We start from the raw sequence: 16942 nt of genomic DNA, 5'->3' as shown, positions 1-16942 counted from the left end.
GGACGTCTACACAGTCACTACAGAGGCTGCCACCGCAACGAGGCCTCCAGGCGTTTTCTGACCAGGAGCGATTTTGCCGAGGACGTACGTGGTTAGGCCCCGCTGTGGAGAGGCTATTTACGGTCCTCGCAGGTAATATTACGGGACTTAAAAACACGGGAGTGACGTCTTTGCTTCTTTCCATTCGCGGGCACCTACCTCGCCGCCCGGTTCTCCCGCGCTGGGGCGGAGCACCAGCCCGCCCGCCCCGCCGAAATCCAGCCGCCTGAAGGCTGAGGCCCCGCCCCCGACGTCCCTCCCCCGCCGCAACGGTTCCCGGCGCGCAGGCGCGCAGGGCGGTACGCCGAGGGGGGGGCGGGGCGTGCGCGGTCCCTTAAATAAGGCGAAGGGGGCGGTGCGAAGTTGTCGCGGCGCTGCTGCCCAGTCGGCACCAGTTCCTGCAACTGTCTCCTCGTGGCGCGAGCCTGGAGCCTCGCTTTCTCCGGCAGCGAAGGCGGCAGCAGGAGGGAGCGGAGGCGAGCGTGCGGCGGGCTCGATGGAGAGCGGCGGACGCCCGGGCAGAGGCGGCGCTTCCACCCCGGCACCCGGGCTCCAGTGACCGACGCTCGCGCTGTGCTCCGCGTCGGAGCGGTCGTCTGCTCCGGGACTGACCCGGCCTCGCTGCCTTTCCCCGCGCTGCCTCCTCGCTTCCCTGCGCCCCGACTCGCTCTCGACCCCACTGCCCGGCGGGGTGGCGGCGGCCGGGGCAGCAGCGGCAGCAAGAACCCGCCTCTATGATGAAGTTCAAGCCCAACCAGACGCGGACCTATGACCGCGAGGGCTTCAAGAAGCGGGCGGCGTGCCTCTGCTTCCGGAGCGAGCAGGAGGACGAGGTGAGGGCGGCCGGCGCGCTTGGTCCCCTCCGCTAGGGCGCCGGGGCGGGGTTGGTGTGGGAGTCCGGGCTGGCCGGGATGGGAGGTCTTTGCCCTTGCCCTTCCCTTTTTCCATCCCCCTCCCAGCAGACCCTCCGTCTAGCCTCCAGGCTGGAAGGGATTAGCCCCCTCCCTTCTTCCCTCCCGCCCTCCCTCCCTCCTTCCTTCCTTTCTCTGGGTAGATTGTGGAAACAAAGGGGCTCGCCCAGCCCAGCGCTCTCCCACCGGGTCGTGGTTAGGACGGGAGGCCGAGACGCCTCCTGGCCCCCTGGAAGGTCCCGGGCCGTCTGGGTCCCGCCTAGCAGGAGTCACCACTTTAACCTGCTAATGGAGCGTGAAACCAAATAAAACCTTGAGTGCTAACAGAGGGTAGAAATGGCGTGAATGTTGCAGCCCCAGCCCTTCTGCCCCTTGTTACATTTTCCTCTCCCCTGAAATAGCAGTTTGCGGCTTCAGTTGAATGTAGGCATGATTATGGAATATCCAGACAGTCCCCTTGCTTTAAAATAACTCAATCGGTCTGGTTCTATCAGTTCCACTTTTTAGTGGATCCGTTAATTTACAAGCGCTTGGCATATTTATACTGGATTAAAAAAAAAAAAAAGCCTCCTCTTTTAAAGTTTTCTGACTATAGAATGATGGGTAGTGAAAAACGTGGAATCACCAGAAGGGAGAAGATGGACTAGAGGTGGGCACAGTTGCCATTTTCAGACGGTAATCTCTACCTCTGCATATTTATCAGAGCTTCTTTGCTATGTTTGGCTTGACATCTGGCGAGAAGCAGTCTTGTTCTAAGAGGAAGCAGCAGTCTTCTGTTAATTCACTCATCAGCATTGGGTTGATAGTAAGGCCGTTGAGGTTTTCCTGGAGAACAGTTTATACTTATTTCTGTTACACTTATTTAATTTAAAAATGGTTCACTAGTTTGTTTTATTTTGCGTGGAGCAATAGTAGTAGTCGATTGGTAGCTGATGAAAATCTTTTAGCATTGCCACTTCTAAATGGTTAGACAGGAAAAGCATTAACATTCTGAGTTCTGCTTCCATAACCAATTATGTCCAATAAAATATTAAGCTAAAGCTGGAGGCGGGAATTTAATGGCTTCCTTACTGCTAGTCCCTGTAGTTAGGATGAGTATGAAATAGTGTACTCTCAGTGGCTTATATTGTTATGCTAACAAAAATCAAAGTACTTCAGAATGGTGCTCTTCAAACTCTTGTCTTTATTTTTTTAAAAGAAACCAAGCCTTTTAGTGTTGATCGCATGCTCAGTTGGGGGTCTCTATTGGAATTTAAACTTAAATTCCAAAGGAGTTTTCAAGAGAAATTGATGTTTTTGGCTGGGCCTATTTAGGAGAGCCAGAAAGTAGAGAATGGCTTTTAGCATTCACAAAGTCAACGGGCTTTTTAAGTGCATTCTGTTAAAAAGATTAGAAGGTCCTTGAGGGAAAGACCATGTTAGCACAAAGCAAACTTTAAATATAAAATAATACACCTGCCAAAAGTGATCAAGATAGGTCAAGAAACTTATCTGATTGGCTCACTATTAGGTCAGGAATCTTATCTGATTGGCTCACTATTGCGTAATTATTTTTTTAGTTGAGCCCTTACTAGGTGCTCAGGCACTGCCTGAAGACTTTTAAGTTTGTTACATTTAATCCTCTTAGGGCAGGTTTATAGGTGAAGAGACAGATGCAGAACAGAAGTACTTTGCCCAAATGACGTAATTAGGAAATGGTAGAGTCGGAATTCAGCATCTGGTCCCTGCTGATGCTGGGCTCTGGGCACAGGGCTAGGCCCAGAGCAGTTGGGTGCACAAGATTTGCTGAATGAGTGAGATCGAGCAAGGCTGAGTTTGGAAGACTTTCCGAAAGTAGTCACTTTGAAGTCTTGGCCATGACGTGAACGTGGAATTCAGGCTTTGTAAAAACTAAGGTTCCCAGGGGAAAATATGGGAAATGGGAGGAAATTGAAACGGTCTGTATTGTGTGAATGGTAAAGCAAGAGTCTGAGGAGAGCATGAGAAGTTGATCGTAGCAGATAAATGAGTTGGTTTTGTGCTTTGAAATTGTTTCTACTGTAATAAATGCTAGATTCCTAGCCTCTAGTGGAATCAAGAGACCAGTGCCATTATAAAATAAAGAGCAAGATTTGAAGAATTTATTAGATAAGCTCATTACGTAAAACTTCGTAAATCTGATAACCCTAACCGGGAGGTTGTGAAACCAAGTCAATCAGTTTGTTAGAGAATATGCTCTGAGGGAAGGCTCTGGAATTCTCTAAATAATGCACAGCCAACTTTAACGTCTGGTTTAGATCTTCAGGATCTTCGTTTCTGTAGTTGTGTTTATAGAGTGTAAAGTGAAATAAAATAGTAATTGCTTTTTGACCCTCAAGCTATGCAGTGTTCCAGTCTGGCTTTCTACTTAAGGGGTTCTAAGTAGACTTGAGAATAGGTTTTTGTAGGACGGAAGGGTGTTCTCACAGCAGTTTTTATTCTTTGGGGTGTGGTTTTATGTATTTTCCCATTGCATCTCTTTCTTCCCTGCGAGGTAGATAATAAACATTAGCATTTGTAAAGGAAGAAATTAGGCAATGGAAGTAACTTGTCTCAAGGTCACAGAAGCTGGCAGATCATTTTGAGCCCAGGCCCTTTCTTTCTAAATCTCTTGTTCATTTGATCCTCTCCAGCTAGTTATTTCTATGGGGAACCACCCTTACTTTTGACAGTTGGGCTTCCAGTCAAGGCAACAAATAAGTATTCCATAGAGGAGCTGGGATCTCTGTCTTTGCAGTGAAAGTGGACAGTGCATTCACAAAAGGGAACCTGAAATGGATTCCATTGAACATATTTGCATATATGATGGTTGGAACCAGGCTACAAGATGAAAAGTGTGGGCTCCTAAGGAACATGCTCTGTACAGCAGGAGGTTAGACAGATGACTGATATAAAAAGAAAAAAGTCGTAACTCTTTGCAACCCCATGGACTATAGCCCTCCAGGCTCCACAAAAAATTCTCCAGGCAAGAGTCCTGGAGTGGGATGCTGCTGTTTCCTTTTCCAGGAGATCTTCCAGACCCAGGGATCAAACCCGGGTCTCCTGCATCGCACACAGACTCATTACCCTCTGACCCATCAGGGAAGCCCATGAAAGGCAATAAAGTACTGGTAAAGTACTGTCGGGCTTCCCATCTGGTGCTGGCAGTAAAGAACCCACTGCCAGTGCAGGAGACATGGGAGACGTGGATTAGATCCCTGGGTCAGGAAGATCCACTGGAGTAGGAAAGGGCAAAATTAGTATTCTAGTATTCTTGTGTTACTAGTAGTACTCTAGTATTATTGCCTGGAGAATCCCATAAACAGGGGAGCCAAGAGCACTACAGTCCACAGGGTTGCAAAGAGTCAGACATGACTGAGCGACTTAGCATGCAGGCAAAAGTACCATCAAGTGCTCCAGAGTTAAGATCCAGCATGAGTCATTTGGAGTTGGATTTCAGTGAGTGGGTAGGGAAGGACCAAACATCATAAACAGAGCAAGAGTTGGGGCTGTGGTCTAATTGAACTGTAGCAGAGAACAAATAGTGGCTGAAAAATGAAGAGCACCTTCAGTGTAAGATTAAGGAGTTGGCTTGCTGTATTTCAGTTTTAGATGTATTCAAGTTTGGGGATGATCTGGCAGCAAAATAGGATAGAATTCTAAAGAGGGAAACAGAAATGACTTGATCCTGGGTGGAATCCAGGCACAGTTGCAAGTGAGAAACGTAGACAGTCTTAAGAACTTGCATTTGGACTTTTTGCTGTAATTAGCTTGTAAGCTCGCTGAGCCAGTAGTCTTGAAACCTGTGGAACTCTAAACCAGAGCTCTAATAAACAAAAAAAAAATAAGCCTTCCCTATAGCTCAGATGGTAAAGAATCTGTCTGCAATGCAGGAGACCCGGGTTCCATCCTCGAGCCAGGAAGATCCCCTGGAGAAGAGAATGGTAAATCACTCCAGTATTCTTCCTTGGAGAATCCCATGGTCAGAGGAGCCTGACAGGCTATATAGTCCATGGGGTTGCAAAGAGTGAGACATGACTGAGCAACTAACACTACTACTAAGAAATATCACGGCTTCTCTCTACTAGCACTTTAACCCTTAGAATCAGTAAGCCTTTTCAGACATGTATTCTGGGGCTCTTCCTAAGAGCATTAAGTCCTTGAAGGTTCCTACTTCAAATGGAAACCACTTTCATCAGAATTAACTATCCAAAGGTGGCCTTTTCTAACTGCCAGGAAATGTCACCAGCCTCCTTCATCTGTGCCTGCAGCTTTCCTAGACCTAGAGAAGCTGCTTAGCCTATCCAATCAGCCACTTCTTCAAGGGAAGGCCCTCATGTACGATTTGCGTCCATTTTTATTCTTACGGGTTTGGTGTATCACCAAGGCTTTCTCCAATTTTGTGAAAGTTTATCCCATCACTTCAGAACATTAACATGCTGGGAGAAAAAAAATCATGGTCAACCCAGCTTACCATTATCTACCAATCCATATAATCTTGGTTAAATACATTTTCACAGAATGTGTCTTTATTTCTGATCTTACAGCACTCTGCCTCTATAACCCAAAAAGTAGTACTAGTTTGCTGAGTAATAGAACTTGGTAGTGGTTAGTGGATATATTAACTATTATTGTAACTTAACTACCTTTTAAAATGTATATGTGCGTAGTGGGTGTTCTGATATACTGCTGCCCTAATCTTGGCCAAATGCCTATGAAACCGTTAAGTACAGTAGAGATAGTTTTAACCATTCATGTTATTCTTGTTTGTGATAATGTGGGAAAGAAAGAACAACAACCCAAAACAGCTTCTAAATATATAGTTACAATTTGCAAAATAAAACTCTTTATTATTTAGGGATCACTTAAGGGGTTCTGTGAATAGCTTTGTTTTTTCTGAGAAAGCTGTGGTAATTTATAGTGACTACTTGTTCACTTTCCTGGTGGCTCAGATGGTAAAGAATCCGCCTGCAGTGTGGGAGACTGAGTTCCATCCCTGGGTTGGGAAGATCCCCTGGAAAAGGGAACGCCTACCACTCCAGTATTCTGATCTGGAGAATTCCATGGACAGAGGAGCCTGGTATGCTAGAGTCCATGGGGTCGCAAAGAGTCAGACAGGACTGAGCAACTTTCACTTTCACTTGTTCCTGGAGGCAGGCTGTGACCAAGAGCCATTGTAAGGGTAAAAGCTGAACCACGAAGGGCAGTTTGGGGCCCCTTCTCGTAGGGAGCCAACAGTCCCATGTACCTCCCACCTCTGAGGGCATGGCTATATTATGTAGACCTCGAACATGCTTTTACATATCCCTCAGTTTACACACTTTTACACATCCCTCAGTGAGGAGGAGTTGGGTGATACAGAGTAATACTATATATTATTCCAATTCACAGACAAACCTTTGTCCAGCAAGATTCAGGGCTGGTTCCAAGTTGACTATCACTATACTATTGCTACTAAAAGTGACAAATACGTCTATTCCAAATCTTGAAACATTGGGTATCTAAGAAAAACACATATGAAAAATGACTTCTCAACAGTGCCAAGTGAATAGTATTTTATTCTGATAATTGACCAATGCATGAAAAGAGGGATAAGATCTGATAGTGTAGTAGGAGGAATGCTGATATGAAGGTGGCCAGGTCGAATTGGGGAAGAAGTGTCTTTACTTTTCACCACTCTAATGCCATTGGCATTGGGGTTTGAGTGTGATTCAAGTTTATTTCTGCAACTTGGTGTGTTGATTAGCCTCCTTTTTATAAATCTTTCCTTTGGTCTCAGGTCTGGCTTATCTGGAAAGTTAAATGTCTACTTTCATCTTTGTCATCTTGTCAGACGCACAAAATCTAATAGGTCTAGAAAAGTAGTTGAAAGAGAATTTAAAACCTATGAATGACCATGTACGGACCTCTCAGCTGTTAGTGTATCCTCTTATTGAAAGAGTTTTTGTAACCTATCTTTTGTTACCTCAGGAATACCATTTATTTTAAAGCTTTGGTCATTTCTTTCATAAATAACAGTAATATTGGGGTTGGAAGGAAAGCTATGACAAACCTGGAGAGCATATTAAAAAGCAGAGGCATCACTTTGCCAACAAAGGTCCATATAGTTAAGCTATGCTTTTTCCAGTAGTCATGTACAAATGTGAAATTTGGACCATAAAGAAGGCTGAGTGCCGAAAAATTGATGCTTTTGAATTGTGGTTCTGGAGAAGATCCTAGAGAGTCTCTTGGACTGCAGAGAGATCAAACCAGCCAATCCTAAAGGAAGTCAACCCTGAATATTCATTGGAAGAACTGACGCTGAAGCTCCAATACTTTGTCCACCTGATGTGAAGAGCTGACTCATTGGAAAAAACTGATGCTGGGAAAGATTGAAAGCAAAACAAGAAGAGGGCAGCAGAGGATGAGATAGTTAGATAGCATCGTTGACTCAATGGACATGAATTTGAGCAAACTGGGAGATAGTGGAGGACAGAGGAGCCTGGTATTCTGCAGTCCTTGGGGTTGCAAAGAGTCAGACATGATTGAGCAACTGAACAACAAATATTAGCCAAAAAATTTTGTTTGGATTTTTACATACCGTCTTACGGAAAAATCTGAATGAACTTTTTTGCCAACCTAATACATAAATATATTCATTCATATATATATATTTAGTGGCAAATATCAATAGACTTACCTCATAGCAGCTGCTCTGTGCCCTCATTCCTTTTGTCTTACATACCTTGTCCCCCAGTCACTCTCACTTCCATACTGTGTAGATTGTTATTTCACCACTTTCTCTCAGATTTTGCATCACAAACATCTGGGAGCCAACCTAGGATTGTGAAGCCAGTAAAATTAGGGATACTTTTTAGTTGTCTGAGAGTAGGAAGAAGTCTGTAAAGGTTAATGCAGCTATAGAATTTAAAGATTGTGATAAGCATTATTTTGAGACACAAGTATGGATAGAGGTGGATAGTCAGAGAACCCTTCTCTCTAGAAGTTTTTGTTTGTTTTTAGTAACACCTTTCTTAGAGCATTAGTTTGCATGCTAAAGCTACATTGTAGATCTAGTACACTGGGGATGTTATAGAATGTTAAGATGGCTTTGTAGGAATTGAGAGGGAGATACTGAATAATAATAATAATACTTTGTGGTGTGGGTTTAGATTCTTCCAGTGTATAGAAGGGGTTTTAACTGTCCTTGTCTCTGCTTATACTCTTCAGATTTCTTTTCTTAAACACTACCCACGCCCTTCCCCTACCACATAGCCTTGACCTCATCTGAATTCCCAGGTACTCAAGATGAGTAGGCAAGTACTTAGTAACATACCAGTTTCCAAATCTGTACCATCACCAAAGGCTCATTATCAGATCTCTTAAGCTAATTTAGATACCAATCATCTAAACATTTGGATGCTATACCTTAGGTATTACTCATTTTACATTGATCATTTTTGGAAAGATACATTTGGAGTTAATGGCTTGATAAAATTTAATCACTTTGGAATGTCAGGGGACTCTTGCAGCACCATTTCTTGGTTTCTCAGCTAAATCGTTTGGAAGAAAAGTTCAGTCATATGACAATGATATCCTGTAGATAAAGATTTGGTTTTAAATCAGAGGCTTAAGTGTTAGTTCAAAAACAGACACAGACTGTACTAATGGTTTTTCAACATTATTAACCTTATGTAATTTAGTTCTTAAAGACTGTTGTGGTCAAATAGGAACATATTAGTCATTGACCTAAATACATGACACTGAATTTCATTTTTTTCAGAACTCAAACGTTATGAATATCGATGGTTTTGAAACTCCCTCTTTACTCAGTGAAGATGTACTTTTCTGGTGGCTAGTTCCCTGCACCACCCTGTTCCATTATGAAAGTGATCTGGGGGTTGCTTTTAGAGCATAGAATTAGGCAGTAAGAATTTTATCCAGATACTAGAAACCAGTTTATCCCTAACTCATGCCTAGGAACCAGGAAAAGAAGCTTCCAGCTCTGTGGTCAGAACTGATGGTTACCATTTACTTTTTCCACGATACAGGATATAACACTTTTGTACCTTAAACATTTTTTGTTTTAACTTAAAAACATATTCGTTTGCCAGTCTTGATGTAGGGTCAAAGCCTTTGAATACCACAGACAATTGGCAAGTATACTTTTTGAATAAAATCCAAAGGTGAAATCTGATTTGCAGTTCACTTTGTATAAATTAGGATTTTAACTTTCTAGATTTTTAAAATTTCCTTCTTCCGGTCTTTTTTTTTTAATCTTATCCATACTTAATTTGATAGCAATTTTTAACAACCCATCTTTAATGAATTTTTGCAGAGCCTTTTTGATAACTACTTCCTGCTCTCATTTTATCATTAACACTCAGTGATTACAAAAACAAGTGCAACTGGCAAAATCTGGGAAACAAGCTTGTCATGACAGATGAATTCAACTCAGTTGGTAGGAAAGCAGAAGATCCAACTGTAATGGCCAGCAGTACTCACTGTAGTGAGTACAGTGAGGCCAAGTGTGCTTGGCCTCCTCACGTAGGTTAGGATCTGAGGTATGTTATACTCCTTAACACTCAACAGTCTTGCAAGGATAGTTACTTCTTTTTGCAGAGGAGGACACTATACCTAAGAAAGCTTAAATTTAAGGCTGTCTTACATTTCACTTTACCAAAATTGCTGTATTTGGACTTGGTGGTGCCCTCAGTGTCAGCCATTAGTACTTTGGGTGCTCAGTCATGTCTGATTTCTTTGTGACTCCATGGACTGTTGCCCACCAGGCTCCTCTGTCCATGGGATTTTCCCAACAAGACTACTGGAGTGGGTTGCCGTTTCCTCCTCCAGGGGATCTTCCTGACCCAGAGATCGAACCTGCGTCTCCTGCATTGGCAGGTGGATTCTTTACCAGTGAGGAACCTGGGGAACCCCATTAGTACTTTAGTTAAGGCTTTGTCAATTGTGTTAATTTACAGTGCTTTCTCTGGACTTGCCTCTGTTCTGCCTGTTATATACTTGGAGGAGTGATGTAGTAAAGTCCTGTCCAGATCAGAATTGAGAGAAATGGTGCTAAGGCCCCTTGAGCGTTAGTTGAGCCACCATATGTGGTAATGATATGTCTGTAGTCCAAGGCGCGCTGCCGCTCTTCAAATTGAGGGGAGTTATGCACTTGAAGTTGTTCCTTCATCTCCCAACCCAGTTTTGCTGGGGTTTGGGGGAAAGGTGGGACTTGATAAACTGCTGTCAGCCTGGAAGTTTCCATTTGGGCAGATTGGGTACTGGAGCTTACTCATGTAGGTGAATCCTGGGCTGGCTATACATTCCTGAGGGCCAGCACTTCATCGGGCAGTAGGGAGAGCCCTGGGCAGGCAGCTGGCACAGTGTCAGAAAACCAGAAACCGCACTGAGGATCAGGCTTTGCTCTCAGCTGATTAATTTCTGGAGAGAACTGTTTGCATTTGCTTGAAGGCAATATACTAAGGTAATTTTGCAGACATTTCTGTTCAAGTTGGTCAAGACGCCTGCCTGTTACTTTCATAAACATCATTTGGTTTTTTATCATAGTCTTTCCCCACTCCTGTTCTCTCAACTTAGGTGAATTCCAACCTAACCCAGTGCACAGATTTTCACTTAGAGGATGGATGTTTACTTCTTGTTTCAGATACTGTTAAAAAGTGAACTGGCAGGATACTACTCTGTATTAATACAGTGTATGGGGTTTTTTGTTTGTTTTATAAGTGTGTGCACATTTCAAGCCTAATGCTGTTCTTGACCTGGATTTGCAGAGTTTCCTATAAAGGCCAAACAGTATTTTAGGCTTTGTGGGCCATGTAGTTTCTGTTGAAATTGCCCAACTCTGCTGCTGTAGCCTGAACAAACAAACGTGAGTGTCCATAGTCCTTCTGGGGCTGGGGTTTATGGCTGTGGTCGGGCTTGCAGGTGCTGTTGGTGAGCAGCAGTCGGTACCCAGACCAGTGGATTGTCCCAGGAGGAGGGATGGAACCTGAAGAAGAGCCTGACGGTGCTGCGGTGAGGGAGGTTTATGAAGAGGTAAGACGGAGAGGAGTGTGCAGTCTGGGCGAGGTTCACAAGCAAGGCAGTGTGCTTGAGTGTGCACCGAGGGAGACGCGTGAAGACAGTGCTGTTTGGTTGTCTCATTCAACATTTTAAAGCCTGTGGCTACAGCTAGCACTCTGGTAAGCAGATTATTTTTTTCTACCTGGTAAAATAGTTAAAAATCAATGTGGAAATCCCCCAGAGCTGAATAACACACAGTTATATAACAGTTAGCCTCATCAGTGATCAATATATAACGTGATGGCCTTGCCCCAAAGCAAGGTTAGTGTTAACTGAGCAAAAATGCACAAAGAACAAGTTCATCATGTGCTGCAATACATTTTCAGACATATAGGAAGCCAGTTGCTTTCATTTTACTGGCTTTGTCTTAAAGTTCAGTAAAATGAGGGCAGACACATGCACAGAAGCACACTTGGCCTGCTTGTCTTCTCACAACTGATAGAAGATGGAACTTGCTTTTACTCAGGAGCAAAATAGCACAGATCAAGTGCTATAAAAACTTCTTGAACAGCAGTTAGAGCATAATGAGGAGTGATTGATAAAGCTCTCATTGGGTGTTGGTGTGTGATTGGAAAGGTTTTCTAGAGACAGGTCTTAAGGGATAAGCATTCTAAGAGAAGGCACGTGCCAGTCTGTTAGTTTTCATTCTGGTTTGTGGCACACACTGAAGTTCCAGGCTGTCACAGTACCAGGTAAAAGGAACAGGACTGTGCAGTGGAAGGGGTAACACAGAGAAAATAACTTGCATGTAAATTTTGTTATGTAAAAATTGTACATTTCATCTTTTTTTAATAGGCTGGAGTAAAAGGAAAATTGGGCAGACTCCTGGGCATATTTGAGGTGAGTTACAAAAGTAATCCTTATCTTGCTGATAGAATTAATGACTTCTTCCTTCCTAACAGGCCAGATAATCTGGCAGCAGCCTGAGCTAGATATTCCTCCGAAGCTACCAGTAGGCAAGGAAGTCATAAGGATTTAGGAGGGAGGGAAGTAGAAGCTGCTTGACTTTCATATACCATTACTACAATATTCTCAGTATCACCTAAGGGCTTAGGTCTCTCATGGATACTGCCTGGAAATGAACCCTTTGCCTTCAGCATGTAACACTGGATGATATGCCTAATGACTTTATCCTGAAAGGACACCATGAGGATGCAAAACTCAGATGCACAGACTAGATACTAGAAGCATAGAATTCTCTTCTATAATTTGTTGTTACTGAAGGCAGAATGGAATTTGTGGAGAAGAAATTTGAAAGTGACAGATATTCCATGGAAGGTGGGAAGAAATGAGGTCAGGTCATGAGACCCAAGCTGTTCTCAAATATATTTTCATACAAGATTCAGACCTAGATACATGGTATATCAGACACATTGTAAATTTTTTTTTTCAAAATACCCTTTTAAGTGTTAGCTTAGTCTTGCTGATAGGACTATAAATACAGTCCTTAAAGATTTTATCTTTTAGCCTTTTTCAGAAATCAGAAAAAATTCTGATTGTACAGCACCTGGTAGAATTGATGACTCCCAGAATACAGTAACTGTTGAGTAAAAGTTCATAAGGTACTATTCAAAATTTTCCAGAATTCAGCACTTGTTTTACCCAGTTAAATAGCACCATCTCCTGGTTAAACTGAAAAACAGTGTGAGTTTTCTGTAACTAAGTAACCGCGGACACGTAATAATGCATATGTGAACACGCTGACAAGATTTTTAAAGGAAACTTCCAATGTTTGTGTAACATGGGAAGGTAACAGTAATAAGTGCTTTACAAATACTATTTAAATTTCATAGAATCTGAACAGAAAATGGTAATCAGTGTACCTTTCCCTTTAGAAAAATAGAAGGGAAAATTAGAATGTTCCTGCCTAGTCACCATGGTGATTTTGATTAATTTGTGAACATAGCAAATAAGTGTATTGATTTTCCAGGCATAGAGTAAGATGACAGATCCTTAAACATAATGTTTTCAGTGAGAGAGGCCTCTAATTTATTCCTGTTCTCTTTCATTCCCAAAGACATAAGATACTGAATGAGTGAATTACTCATTTGCGGTGATTTGCGGTAGAAAAAATTAGGGCAGTTGTCTTACGTCTTAGACTATACCAAACAAGGTTACCTTTAATCAAGGTGAAGGTGAGCCCCTTCCTTTAAGGCCAACTTGTGTTTAATTTTGAACCTAGACACAAGGCTAGGTGGCAGTTTTAATAGGAGTAAAAACTGAGTTGGAGCATGTAGGACATGGCATTCTAGAAGTAGACTACCCTCATACTATTCTCAACTTTTGCTGTGCATAGTTCACCAGGAAGCTTTTACATACTTAGGCCTCCTCTCAGACTAACTGAATCAGTGTCTCTTTAAAAAAAACTGCATCCTGGGTGATGAAATAGATGGTCAAGGTTGAGAGGCCCTGGTCTAGGTTAGTGGGTCTGTTCATGTTTTGTCTTACATAAATTCACTCTGGTGCTGAGGCTTGTATGACTGAGTATACTTGCCTGTGTTGGCAAGTAAACCATGCTAATGTATACCGCACTGAATTCTTCACTCGAAAATGTGTACATGACTAGCTCTTGTAGATTAAAATGCTTTTCTTTTTATATTGAAGCAGAACCAAGACCGAAAGCACAGAACATACGTTTATGTTCTTACTGTCACTGAAATATTAGAAGACTGGGAAGATTCTGTTAATATAGGTAAATTCCCTTTCCTTTTGCTATCTGAATTCTTTAAATTCATACTACATATGTATATTCAGTTTGCATCTTAAATTATTTTTTGGCTGCTTTTTAGCGAAGGTCAATATACATCTCCCAATTTGAGTTATCTCACAATTGTAAGTTAACTTCATTTATTTTTATCATATACTTATTTATTTTTATTTCATTCGGTGTTTTTTAGGAAGGAAGAGAGAGTGGTTCAAAGTAGAAGATGCCATCAAAGTTCTCCAGTGCCATAAGCCTGTACATGCAGAGTATCTGGAAAAGCTAAAGCTGGGTTGTTCTCCCACCAATGGAAATTCTACAGTCCCTTCCCTTCCAGACAGTAACACCTTGTTTGTAACTGCCGCACAGACCTCTGGGCTGCCGTCTAGTGTAAGATAGAGAGAATTGGAAAGACCTCTTCCACCCTGTGCAGTCTTGTGGGCAGAGGCTTCTTTATTATCCTTGACAAACATCTGAATGACGCTTGCAAACTGTCTGAATTTGCCATGCAGGATTTTCAAACAATTTGCATGTTTTTCAGATGCTTTCAAATCTTCTTAAAAAAAAAAAGATAGTGTAAAATATTTTAATAAGCCAAAGCCATGTGGAATTTTTTTTAGATGCCTTAACTGTCCCCTCCCTACTCCAGCCCACCCACCCACCTTGTTATTTTGGTTGGCATTTTCACAGCATTTTGTTTTTCAGTGTTTTGTCCATTTGCTGTCAGTCTGTGGGTTTTGTCACATCAACTTACTTGTGGGTATATTTTCCCCCCTCAAATTGTTTTCTCATTCACAAGGCACACACACAAAAATCATTTTCACATATTCAACAAATCCTTCTGTTGTGGGAATTTATGACAATAATTCTTGATATTAAAGCAGTCCATCAACCCAAAAACCTGTTTCATAGGATCACAATTTTAATTCATAGGTCCCAGATTTGGACCGTTTCTTTCTATATGACCGTATTTTCAGGAATTTGTCAACTTGTCTCAATTTTCACAAGTGGTATTACATCACTAGTTACCGGATATGGCCAATTCCCGTAAAGGGACTCAACAGTCACTTTAAGACAAAGCTTCACTCTGTAGAGCTGGTGATTGTTAGGCAGGTACTATATGCAAATTGCATGTAGTAGATAACATCTGGAATTTGAGTTAACATGCTCCATGGCCAGTTCCCTTTATCTATAATCTCTCTTCACACAGAATACATGAGAACTATACATCCCTCAGTGTGAGCTAATTTTTCAAACATTTTGTTTTCTAATTTAGTGACATCAGTTAAACTTGCTGGTAAAGGCCAGTCGGTGCTGACTGCATCACAGTTGAGCGAAATGGCCTTCTTGTTCAGCTGTCACAGACCTAGATTGTTAAGGCACCTTAGAACATCTCATCTTTTATAGCTGGTCAGTAGGTCTTATATAACTAAATACTGGGCTCTGGAACATACCTGGACTAAGAATTTGTCTTACACTTGTCTTTATATTCACTTAAGTCCAAGAATCCCATCTAACAGAAACACATGAATACCTTGTCTGTACTTTGCTGACCAAGTGAGAAATGAGGTGGGGCAAAGTGAAAGATGATTCCATCTATAGACATTAGCTTTTTGTAAACATCATAACTGGTGACTATAAAGTAGAAAGTAAGCATAGTTCCACATTTGTTCTCTAAATTGTCAACCTTTAAAAACATAATTGCTGCTAAAAATAGAATGTTGTTACACTTAAGGAAAATTGGTGCCACTGTTTTGAAAATGAGATCTTGTGCCATAAATGCAGCTGAACTAAATATAAATATTAGTTCACAAATGAATGCTGTCAAAGGAATGAGTAAAGTAAAAAAAACCAATGACATTTCATCCTAAATTATGTAATGTGATCATACATGATCCAGAATTTTTATATTTTTCTTTGTACAGAGGTTATGTATTCTGGGTGTTTTTTGTGTTTTTTTTTTTTTTAAGGAAACATTTTAAATCCCACAGATTGACACTTTGTAGTTTTTTCTCAGTAATCTCTGAAGTTTCTTTAAATTATATACTTAACACAGCAGAGAGAACTGGATTGTTTTTGTATATAAGACTTGTGTCCACCTGAAATGTCAGAAGGATTGGGGGCGGGGGGCTGGGTATCTTGTATATGATATTATTAGAAGTAATAATGCATGAACTTATTTTATAAACTCTTGGACTATGTATTTGACATGTAAAATATGTACAGTATTAATGTCAGCCATTTCTTAAAAGTGAGCCTATAAATATTGTTGTATAATTTTCTTTGGTCAGAAACATTTGGACTAAGTAGTACCATTGGGTCAGGATTTTCTTCAGTGCTTTTTAGCAAACCACCTGTCTTTAGTCTGTGCAACTAGGGAAAATTTGTATAATGCATCGAAATACTTCAGTTGTCACACTTTAAATTTCACACTTCACTATTCTTTTGGAACCCAGCCTAGCAAAATTTCCTAGAGGAAAGGCCCTAAGGAGATTTATATCTGTTAAGAGAAAAAGCCGACTTTGGCAGACTCAAGAGCTGAACCTACTGTAGATAACAAATAGTGTCTACTATCTCAACGCTCCGAAGTTTACAGTGTTGGGACTGTCACCTGTGCTTTCTGCGGGGCAGCAGGATAAATTTGGGCAGCTAAAATGTTCAGTGTGCCTCCCAATTTAAAAAGTTTATAAAGTAACTTATAGACACAAAGTAGCAACTGGCTTGCATGTTTGTTGCTGGGTCGTTGGTGGGTTTTTTTTTTTGGTAAACTGGTAAAATTTTTCAACCAGGCATATGCCATTCAATTTTCTGTCAATCACACAGAACTGAAGGGGAAATGATTGTTGTATACACTTTGCTTTGCATGGTCTCATTTGAGATAATTGGTGTAAGAATCTTGACTTTTTTTTATATTTGGAAACATCAAATAAAAAATGGAAAAGAATTTTTTTTAACACAGCTTAGCACTGTCAAAGTGAAAACTTGTCTGGTGTTCCACAGTAACAGCTTTATTGTCTTCCCATTGACAGCCACATAATTTTCTGCTAGTCATTTATTTATACACTTCCGTTTTATGATTCTAACTAGTGGAATTAACTAACATAAAAGGAAGGGCTCACCAGTAAGGTGTTGCCATTAACTCTCCCACTGTATGTTTTCCATCTTATACAGGACATCAGTCATGCCACTGTGGTTGTCTTAATTTATTGCTATTCTCCTTTCCTAATGGAGT

At 41.5% G+C, this 16942-nt stretch overlaps 1 protein-coding gene across 2 annotated transcripts; it reads left to right on the top strand.

Annotated features, from left to right (window-relative positions):
- Positions 1-406: 406 nt before the first annotated feature.
- Positions 407-16668, top strand: NUDT4 (nudix hydrolase 4). Of its 2 annotated transcripts, none has more exons than XM_043447410.1 (5): positions 407-872; positions 10872-10982; positions 11805-11849; positions 13614-13701; positions 13907-16668. In XM_043447410.1, the coding sequence occupies exons 1-5, from the start codon at positions 774-776 to the stop codon at positions 14107-14109; spliced, it is 546 nt and encodes a 181-aa protein (XP_043303345.1). In that variant the 5' UTR covers positions 407-773; the 3' UTR covers positions 14110-16668. The 2 variants fall into 2 exon arrangements, with proteins under 2 accessions (XP_043303345.1, XP_043303346.1); XM_043447411.1 differs by having other exon boundaries at positions 414-872; positions 13617-13701.
- Positions 16669-16942: the final 274 nt, after the last annotated feature.

The sequence above is a fragment of the Cervus canadensis genome, chromosome 25 (assembly GCF_019320065.1).
Source record: "Cervus canadensis isolate Bull #8, Minnesota chromosome 25, ASM1932006v1, whole genome shotgun sequence".
NCBI lineage: Eukaryota > Metazoa > Chordata > Mammalia > Artiodactyla > Cervidae > Cervus > Cervus canadensis.
This window is presented reverse-complemented; position numbering and strand designations above follow the sequence as displayed.